Source organism: Patiria miniata, unplaced genomic scaffold, assembly GCF_015706575.1.
Source record: "Patiria miniata isolate m_02_andy unplaced genomic scaffold, ASM1570657v1 HiC_scaffold_20, whole genome shotgun sequence".
NCBI lineage: Eukaryota > Metazoa > Echinodermata > Asteroidea > Valvatida > Asterinidae > Patiria > Patiria miniata.
The window spans coordinates 39,422,179-39,432,754 of record NW_024037059.1 but is presented as its reverse complement, the minus strand read 5'-3'; the positions used below and the strand labels follow the sequence as shown (position 1 = coordinate 39,432,754).

The following is a 10,576-nucleotide window of genomic DNA, read 5'->3' as shown; positions in this document are numbered from 1 at the left end:
ATTGTCAAATTAATTTATTTTTGCTTTTTAAAAATATATTCAATCAAAATTTGTTAGTAAAATATATGTTATCAATGCTTAAAAAGTTTGTTTCTTGAGAGTTGGCATTTTGACCAAAATTGCAGACGACAAAATTTGCCGAGAGTTTGCGCATTTTTGGTTTTTGAATCTTGTTGTAAATGTTGTGCCCATTCTTGAAAATCACGCATTCTCGAGAATGGGCATGCACATTCTCGAGAATGGGCGCGCATTCTTAAGAATGAGCGCCCATTCTTAAGAACGAGCACGCGTTCTTAAGAATGAGCGCTCATTCTTAAGATTGGGTGGGAATATCACGTGCACAATTTATGAATTTTGCCCAATCTTAACGAACATTGCACGACATAATTATGTTAAATGAATTGTATAGCGGTTAAAAGGGAAACAATTCATATAAAGAGGAAAGAAAATGTGCTATGCTTCTGTACTCGTATAACTACGATAATTTGAATCAAATTAAACCTGTTATTATTGTTTTTTTCTGCCCACTATGGGAAGTTTTGTAATAACGGAGGACTGGGAACTAGTCTGGGAAGTGCTTTATTTAGGCTAGACAAGTTACAAGTCCCTGCATGTATCATATGCGTGCCACGAAAAAAAAAACGATGTCCAGAAGCTGCCAAAATTGCTCTTTTGACTAGATAGAATCCAGCTCTGCGACGTTATGGTGGGATGTGAACAATAAATTGGTGGCAATTTAAATGGGAAATAGCATTAGCACTATGGGATGTCGCAGTATTCATTCTCATTCTTCACATTCTTCATTCTTACGTCCCCCCCCCCCCCGCTTTTATTATCCCAAAAATCAGAATTCTTTGCACTAGTATTATTATGTCTCTTATATTTTCCCGGTCCCCCCCCCCCATATTAATACGCCTTTACTTATCATATCCACTCTACTTTTCAGCGCCTTGCGTTGCAACAGTATAATTATTGAGAATCAGTGAACGAGGATTCAGCTAGACTTGCCAAGCGCAGCCGGTGCTCGGCATCGACAAGACCGTTATCTTGTCGCGCATTCTCGAGAATGTGCGCTCAATCTGGAAGAGTTATTTTTTGCCAAGATTGAGCAAGGATCCAGTTGCACATTCTCAAGAATGTGCCTGCCCATTCTCGAGAATGCGTGATTTTCAAGAATGGGCACAACATAAAGAAAGAAAAAGCCATACAACTTATGAGTTACATGTAAGTTTATTTGTTTGTTTTTCATAGTTAGTTATTCTAGTTATTTTGCCGCTTCATGTTACGTTTATGAAACCTAAGTTCTTAAACATTAAAATTGTCCAGAACGCAGAACTGGAGAAGACGACGACGTCGCGGGGATCGTGTCGTTTTGTCGCCAGTATTTAATTTATTAAGTTTTTACTTTTTAGTTTTACTGGCAGTAAAACTAAAAACTAAACTTTAAAACTAAGTTAGGGCCTAGGCTGATATTGATAATTATCCATTGTCATCATGATCATGTTGATTGAAAATGGCTTATCGCTTATGCGGCTATCAAATGTCCCCCCCCCCCCCCCCCCGCGCTGCCCCAGGTCCGATGTCGGAATTTGGTCATGTTTTTCATGCCCCAGGGTGTGAATTTTGGACACTCAAATTACATTGTTTACGAGGCATGGCCATGCCCATGGTCGGGGATTGTCACTTAAATTTTGTCCGAGGGGTGGGGATTTTGTCACTTCAAAAGTGACAATCCCCAAGTCTTGGGTGGGGCAGCCGGGGGAGGGGGGAAGAATTGATATGCGCATTAGGCCTACAACAACTTGTTGAAGTTGAAAAAGTTGAAGTAGGGCCTAGGCATATTGCTGTTGGACAAATAATGTTCTTTTTTTCTCAATTCATTTGCAGAACTATTGGCAGTTGCAAGAAAAGTAGGCAGCAATGTTTTAAATCTTCATTAGGCCTACCTGTCGAGAACCCATAATTAATTCCTGTAGGCCAAAGGCCTGCGTCAGACTGCGTAGAAACGTTCAAAATAGCAAAAGCAACGATGAAGAATGAAAATTACAACTTTAGAGAGAACATTACACCAAACCAATCAGTATTAAACACAGTGATTGAGTTGGTTGAAGACTTATTTCTGGAGGCATCAATCTCTGCAAGCTCTCATCAATATGGGCTAAGGTTATCTTCCTTTCAAAGGATGCAAATTTGTCAAAGAGAGCAGGTTCTCATTGCTGTTGGTGGTGGTGTTGATGAGTTGTTTAGGCAGGCATGTGCTGCAGCCAAAACGGATGTGACATCTGCTGAATGTTCTCAAGTCTTAGACAGAGTAAGTGGCGGGAAATCAGAGATGGCAAGGGATCAGCTCATTGTTTGGGGTGTTGAGATGATAAACGATGCTCAAGTAAGCACAGTGGATGAGAAGTCCCATGATAACCAATCACAGTCTCTCATCTGTAACTCAGAAGTTTCCAAAGAAAGCTTGCTTCAATTTAACAATGTATCCAGTCGGCTAGATGAAAAGTGCCTGCAGGTAGAAGAAACTTGTGTTACCATGGAAACACATGATGCAGGGTTTGATGGAGTTAGAACTTTCAATGAGGCAGTGAGTGATGATCTTGAAGGAGCAGAAAGTGAGATGCCGGATGAACCGCAAGATAGTGGAGGCCCTATAGATGCACAGTGCATCATAGAGGTTGAAGAAGATTGGAGTGTGTTACGAGACAATGGAGCCAAGACACTGAGCAACCCTCTTACAGGTCAGGATGATGCATTCGATGGCTTCAAGATTCAAGAAATAAATCTCCTATCACCTCCAGAATGTTTAGGTGACTGCAGAGCTGCTCTTGTGAAGGAAGACAGTGGTTGCTTGGGTCTTGAGGAACCACTCTGCAAGATACCCAAACTTGCTAAACAGCCTTTTGGAAACTGTGACACATATTCCCTCAAAGATAAAACTGACAGTGAAACAGAGGTTGACAAGCCAGCTACAAGGTCCTCAGAAGATTTTAGCAGGTGCTGTGATGAAAATCCAATCTGCCTTGATGACAGAGATTTACATCCAGCCATTCCGCCTCAAGAAACAGAAGAATTCCTGGTTTGTAATGAGAATTATGATAAAAGTACCAAAGGGATGCAGGCAATTGCTTCAGGCAATGATACCTCCCACGAAGAGCTCATCAGTAGTCAAGAAAAGAAAAGTGAGCATGGCTTCGATGAACCGTCTGAAGAGAAAAGAGACGAAGAAGATGGTGAGCTGACTGACATGAAAATAGCATCTCAAGATGTGAGACAAGAGTTGCAGCTCACTGAAGACAAAGAAGACAATGTGAATAAGCACTTACCTACTACTAGTGCAACCATCCCACCCAAGCACCAAGATCAGATTGTTGATGGATGCAGTACTCCTGCTGAGAGGAACAATCAAGACGCTGGGTGGATCATACTTCAAGAAAATCCTACGCCAACTGAGGAGGCTTTGAATCAAGATTGCCAAATCAGAGAAGAAACCCAACCCATCCATGATCAGATGGTGCCAAGTTTGCTGGAGGAGGGTGAAAGCACAGACCATGAAGATGGCTCTCATGAGCTGTATACTGATCATGCTGATGACGATAAAGGTACAATTTTTATGATTTTTTTTGACAAATTCTTAAAAATCTCTCATATTCTCTAAAAAAACATTTTGATTCGATTGTGGTCAGTTGCTTAAAAAAACTAATTAAAAATATCACTTTTTTTCTTTGCTGCTGACAAGTGGATGCTCAATTACAGACTAGTCTTTGATTTGTATTATTTTTTTCTAAAAGGGGTTTCCATTGTGAAACGGAGGAAGGTTGATATTGACGACAGTTCAGCTCCTCCCTCACCAGCCACTAATCCTAATGAAGTAAGGGAGCAGCAGTTAACGGAAGAGGCATCAGTTGTCAACAGGGATGGGTGCCGTACAGGTAAGACAGGTTTGGTGAGAGTGTCACACTGTCAAATTCATTTCTTGTATATAAGTGAGCAATGGCCTTTGTGTCCTTTGTTAATGCTTGAAATGTATTCGAAATATTTGATAGGAATGCAATTCTTCCAAATTTAAAAAAGGTTATTATTTTTTAGCTCCTCAGATAGCGAGTGAAAATCAGCTAGTTCCACAAAGCTCAACTACGGTTTTTCAGTGGAGGCATGCAATTAATTACCAGAACCAACAGCCAGCCAGTAGCCGGCCACGTTTAGTCACATTTGGTATGTTTGTCTGCGAATTCAAGCTTGTTTTGTTTGAGTTTTTTAAGACTGGCTTTCATCGACTTCCGAGGACTAATTGTTGTTTTATCTGTTTATTTCTTTCCTCCAGTCAATCTGCTTATCTGTCTTTTCTGTTGCTTGATTTGGAGTTGGTTAGGCCAACAGTTTTTCCTTATGAGTTTAACTTTACTAACATTATTTGATCATTTGTTATGTATGCAGGGCCCCAATGGAAACCAGTTTTTAACTGTTTGGGCGTACCCTGGGTGAAGAAATGGAATAAATAAACAGTTGATCTCATGTTTTTTTATGAATTCAAAACAGGAATATACGATTCTAACAAAACAAAAAGGAATATATGAATCTTAGAAATATATGAATCCAACAAAAGGGAATATGAATCTTGTCACTAGTAACCATGAATGATCCTATAGGACCTTTACACAGTGTCTTCATTACAGTGTAAACTTTCAATAATTTGCCTCTTTATTTTGCTGTTCTCTGCAAATTGACAGATCAACAGTCTACTCAACTTCCTGACTTGGAGTGGAGAGCATCGCCTCTACCTCCTTGCAATCGGAAGAGACGAGTTGGTCTTTCAAGGAGGCAGCGTGTCAGCCACCTTCATCATGCTAGCCATCCATCATGCCAACAGACGAGGTCGAGTCCCAATGCAGAGCACGAGGAGTAATGATGTTGTCTTAAGTTTGGTGAGTAAAATTGAGTGCTGCAGTCACAAGAGGGCTGTAAGTCAGCAAATTCATTAGATAGAGATGCGACAAATTGACATTCCAAATCTGGACACAATGTGACTTTATTTGTCTCAGGAACACATTGCAAAGGCCTAGAACTTTGTAGTTTTATTAACCGTTTTGATGGTAAAAAAAATTCATGAACACATTTGTACATTTTCATTTTTTTTTCATCTGAATATTGAAACTTCTATGCCATCAGGAATTTTTATGCAAGCTTTGCAAAGTAAGTTTCAGTTGAAGTTTGAGGTTTACTTGACCTTTGACACTCTTGTTTTGTAATAATTTATGTTGATATGACATGTTTAATTGTTCATGCATGACTTACATGGAGAAATAATTTAAATCTTAAGCTTTCACTTGGAATTGTCTGTGGCATTGCTGGCCTGCTAAAACAGGAAGTGAATCTAAAATTTCTTTACACTTTTACTAAATACTTCTGCTTACTTGTTCAACAAATACCACCAAGAGATAAGGATCTAAAAATAATCTGATTTCTTCCTCAATCATTTAAGTTGGGGAAAATTGTTATGACTTTGAAATCATCTTATAACCAAAAAAGGGCATGATTCTATGCCCTTGTTTGTTTATCTTTGAGGATTCAGCAGTAAAATATGGATCTATTAAATGTTATTTATATATATATAAATTCAAAGACGTTTATTAATGTTGAAATGTTTTTCATTCTTAAATGTATAAATGTTGTCACAAGAGACTTTTATTCTTCCTGGATTTATTCAAGATATCCTTATTTATTCATAAATTATTCCATCAACAGTGTAATGAGATGACACCGTGTTAGATCTTTACTGATGTTTATGTGTAGCAATTGTAAAAAAAAAAAAATAGGGAAGAACTGATCAAACTAAACAAGATGCCAAACTCTAATAATAAAACTGTTTTAAAGGGAATATACAGCATTTGCAAACATCGAAAAATAAAACCACCAAGTTTTTAAGAAATACTATACTAGAATGTTGGTAAATGACAATATAAAGCATCCTGTAAAATTATGGCACCTGGTGTCAAGTCATTTTTAAGAAAATAGTATTTTTGTATACGTTTCCAACGGTGGTCGGCCGACCACCATTGGAAAAACCTAACTATTTTTCAACTACTGATCCAAATTTACCATTTTCTCAGTCCAAATTTAGTTTGCTATTGGTTACATGTTCATGAACGGGTGCAGGCAGGCTAGACAGGTTCCCTTACCTTACAATTTTCTGGCATCTATAAATATTGATCTATTTCATCTTTAGTGGAGTCAGGGAACCAGACTGCTTGAACATCTTTTTTCTTGGTTTTTCCGGCATTTTTGAACACAAAACTTCAAACATGTTAGTGTAACAATATTTGATCTATTATACAAACCCCTCAAATAGTTCATTTCTGAAAATTACAACAAAAGCCAATGATGTACATGTACATTCCCTTTCAATTGTATGGGAAAACAGCCAAAGTTGCGCCCTGCTGATATATCTGTAGAGAGCTTGATGAAGGTCTGACGATTCCATAGTCAAATCCGATTACAGTTTTAGTTTAAGGGCAATATTTTCATTTTCAGTGTACCACAGTCATAATTGTCACTGCCAACAAAATATTCATCTTGAGCATAACCATTGTTGTAATTTTTATCACCATAACTATTATCATCATCCACATATTTGCAACAACATATCCTCACAGCCACTGCAGTAAAGCTCTTGGTTGTGCTGAAGAGCTTTGAATGGTCTAAATATAATTTAACAAAAAACCTCACAGGCCGTGAAGTTTATGAATGAGAAAATGTTGGCCTTTTGATAAATCCTGCCTAATATTATCACATGGACCACTGCATCCTCTCCCACGGTGTTGCACAATACGGTATTATACCTCATTCAATTCACATCAAGGCACCTATAAATACAACATTATTTGCCTCGTTAGCGTTTTGAAAAGGTTACCAAGAAAGTATTAAACAGGGAAAGTCCCTCAACGTGATGTGTCAATCAATCTGGGGATTTCCCTAGAAAGTTTTTTTTGGGGGGGGGGAATGGGTGTAATCAGTTTTTGAATAAATGATTTCAATTAATGTTTTCAAAATTTTATTGATTATACATTTGCAGACGGTTTTGGTGTTGCATTTTGAAATTTCTACTGTGTCCTTTTTCTCATGACTTGGCCGTGTTGCCGAACAACAAAAATGTAGACCTCAAATATCTAGGAAGAAAAGAATTATGTAGACAAAATATTACCATAAATGTAGTCCTAAAGATAAACCGTCAACTTGTCACCGAACTGTCCTGTAATTTATGAGCCCTGAACTTTTATTTTTAACTGGCGCTTTCGATTTTGTTTTGCGTTGCTGCTCACTCCCACTCTCAGTGTTTGTAATTAAATATTAATTACTCATTGAGTTTTGTTAAGTCAGCAACCTACACCAGTATACTCCTGTACAGTAATAGCAACACTTGTTTGATATAAATTATTCAATGTTTGCGACCTCGCTTTACGGTGTTATGAATAAATTATTGTGAGTCTAGTCAGTTGCAGTTTTAAAAGAACAGGTTTTCCATAACTGTCTTTCGGCATCAATAAATTATCTTTGGGGTGACTTGGTTAAATTGAAGAGCTTGGAGTGGGCGGGTCTGGGTGGGTTTAAAAGGGGGCGTGTGCAGGGAAAGTTGGAGCCCTTTTATTGTACACCTTACTACAGATTTTTTCCCCACCAAAACGTATCAATCCTTTCAATTCTGACAATAGCTCTGAGCATTTGTATCTTACAAATGTATGGAGTTATAAAGGGGTAAGGACACATCTAGGATGTGAGATTAATTTCGACTTCTTATTTCAGCCAACAAAATTAATAGTTTGAAATAAAAGACAAGCTGTATGCAAGAAATAATATTTTTTTATTTTAATAGTAAGCTCAACTAACTACATGTATTATGATTGTCTTGCAAAGTGTTATACTTCCAGCAATCAGCATTTGTATTTTCCGTGAATGCATGAAGTATTATCTTTCTAATTTCTTGTGCAACTTCACATTATTAGGTAAAATTCGATTGATTTTTCAACTTTGTGCGTGCTGATAGCCAAGAGTTTATTCCCAAAACAGTACCAACAGAGGGCGTGCTTCAATTGAACCGGCAACTGAGAAACTGGATGTGATATGAGATTCAGTCAACACAACTTGTTAAAAGTAATCTGTGGTTTAAAAAAAATGTGCTGACAGATTCACACAATTTCTGATTTTTTGTACAAAAGAAAAGTTCAACACTTTAGACGGCAAGAAAGGGAACACAATTAAACTATACTTATTTTGTTTTGGAAGGCAGGCGTCTCATTTTATGAGAAGCAAATTGTTCCTATTGGAGAAATCAAAATCAAGGAGTACTTCCGGTAAAAATGGTCTCATCATGGGGTTCTGTAATTAATTATCGGTCGAGGTTTATACTAATTAATTTTGTTCTGGTATGTTTATCATAAACAGGTGCAGTGAAGTCAAGACAGTGAGCTCTTCATTTCATTAGCAAATGGTGTAACAGGTGTATTGTTAAGTTTCTCGTTAATCACGTTCTTCTGCACAGGTGTGCCCTTCTTCTTGCCCAGTCTGAACCCCATGTCCTTGGGCGTGATGTAAGGGCTCCTCCCGTTAGGCTCTCCATAGAGCCACTTGACGATGTACTTCTCCCGCACGCTGGGCGTTGGGGTTTGGATCTCTGGAAGCTTGATCTCGGCCGTCGATTTGATCGGCGATTCGGCCGCCTCTCTCCTCAAATCACGCTGCTGTTGCTGAAACCTCCGTACCTCCCCATCACCGAGGATATGTTGGTAGTATTGGCTGTGGTGGGTTGTTGGCTCGGTCTGTGGCCTCCTGCGACCTAGCCCACGCCCCTCCATTTTGAACTTGTGCTTGGCGAAAAGCTGGCACTGGTTGGTGCTGAGCTCCGGGAAGCGAGGCAGCTCTCTGCTGTGCTTAGACGGCTTGTAGATCGGTCTGCCCGGAGGAAAAGTTGCTCTGCTTGACATGTATCTCCGGGACTGACGGTACAAGACCGCTGCGGAGTTGGCGTGAGAGCGGTGCCAGGCGTTGTTGGTCACGGGGGCTCCCGACCCGTTTGGCGGTGGGGGATCTCGAGGCGTACGCTCACGCGGAACCCCGCAGATACGCAGGTCTCTCATCAAATCCTCCGTGATGACGATGCGGTTTCGGATGTCGTCGAACTTGATGCCGTGGTCGATCTTTTGGGAGAGGTCTACCAGCGCTGCCATGGTCGACGGACTGACCAGATCCGGATCCAGAGAAAGTTGTCGAAGACGTTTCAACATCTGTGTACCGGTCCCCGCTTTATTGGTTTCAATTCAAGAAGCGTCTTTTGGCGTCTAACCAAGGAGAAATTCACATCATTGCATCTCTTTTTTGGGGAAAAGTTTGTAGCTGATGGAAATTAACTTTAATTTGAGAAGAGGTATTCGAGTTCTGCTCAATTCATACGATACCGTCAACTGCAACCATAGTCAAATCTTTCAGTCAATGCAGTGACTCATTCCGTCAGTATAATGTGCTGCTGTGATGACCTCCCAAGTTTTCAAAGTTCACGCAAAAAATCAAAATGATCCTTGCTGAATGCTGATCACAAGCTATAGTTGTTTAGTCTCATAAATGTGCTTCAACTTTACCTTGGTGATGGCTCATAAGCAAACTTTACTCGTTGACTCGTTCAACATTTTCATCTGATGGAGACCGAATTCAAAAGTGGCAAGCTCACGTCCCCAACACGTACACGCCATTCGTATAAGTTGGAAGGTGATTGTTGGTTGCCTTGGTACATCCTACTTAAAAACTGCAAAACTCCCCAGACGATGTAAGGCAAAGCAAGACCACAGTTGCGCAGGATAGGACAGCATCCCTTTGAGCTTTCAAGCTTATGTAGGAAGATAGCTTTCCTGCTCCATTTTTCTGGCCAGGTTGTATACCGTGTACCAGAACAACAAGAACTGGATGAACACTTAACTCCCCAAAGACAAGTCGTTGTGTTGCTAGCTGTAGTTTTTGCCGTAGTTACGGCAGCATGAATAAATGATTTGGGAGTGGACCGAGCTGAATTTCTAATCAGTGTGGCGCGCTGATGTTAGGCCTAAATGGCGTTAAGTTGACGATCGATCGCACTGGTGGCGCTACCCTCATGATTTGTTAATGGTGCTTTTGGGCGGCTGGTTGGAAAAGTTTCAACCAATCAGAGGTGCCAAATTGACGCATGTGACTGTTTTGCATACATTGTGAAATAAGTTGGGTTTGTTAATAGCTGGTGTTAAACACGACGTGTATTGATACTGGTGTGGTTTTCACAATGAATAATAAATAAATGCGAGCAAATAAAGAGAGTGATGTGTCTTTTGATTGTATACATATACGCAGAGACGGACACACATAGTTTTTTTTTCCCGGTAGTCTAAACCCAGTTGACCTCGATTCACAAAATGGATCATTGAAAGCTGACTAGTGTTTTAAATGAAGAGCAGGGAAACATGAAATGGAATATAAATATCACTCTTTTTTCTGAAGGAATAAAGCGAAGTCTTTTTTTTATGACGAATTTGACAATACTGTTTTCCCTGTTTATGTA

General features: G+C 39.5%; 1 protein-coding gene and 1 long non-coding RNA gene across 2 annotated transcripts; both read left to right on the top strand.

Moving 5' to 3' along the window:
• Positions 1-106: 106 nt before the first annotated feature.
• Positions 107-1,967, top strand: LOC119727108. Its single transcript, XR_005270895.1, has 3 exons — positions 107-181; positions 1,193-1,224; positions 1,888-1,967. It is a non-coding gene; the product is annotated as an uncharacterized LOC119727108 (long non-coding RNA).
• Positions 1,968-2,020: 53 nt separating this feature from the next.
• On the top strand, positions 2,021-5,079 carry LOC119727107. The gene is made up of 4 exons (XM_038198970.1): positions 2,021-3,602; positions 3,792-3,932; positions 4,090-4,215; positions 4,731-5,079. The coding sequence occupies exons 1-4, from the start codon at positions 2,030-2,032 to the stop codon at positions 4,904-4,906; spliced, it is 2,016 nt and encodes a 671-aa protein (XP_038054898.1). The 5' UTR covers positions 2,021-2,029; the 3' UTR covers positions 4,907-5,079.
• Positions 5,080-10,576: the final 5,497 nt, after the last annotated feature.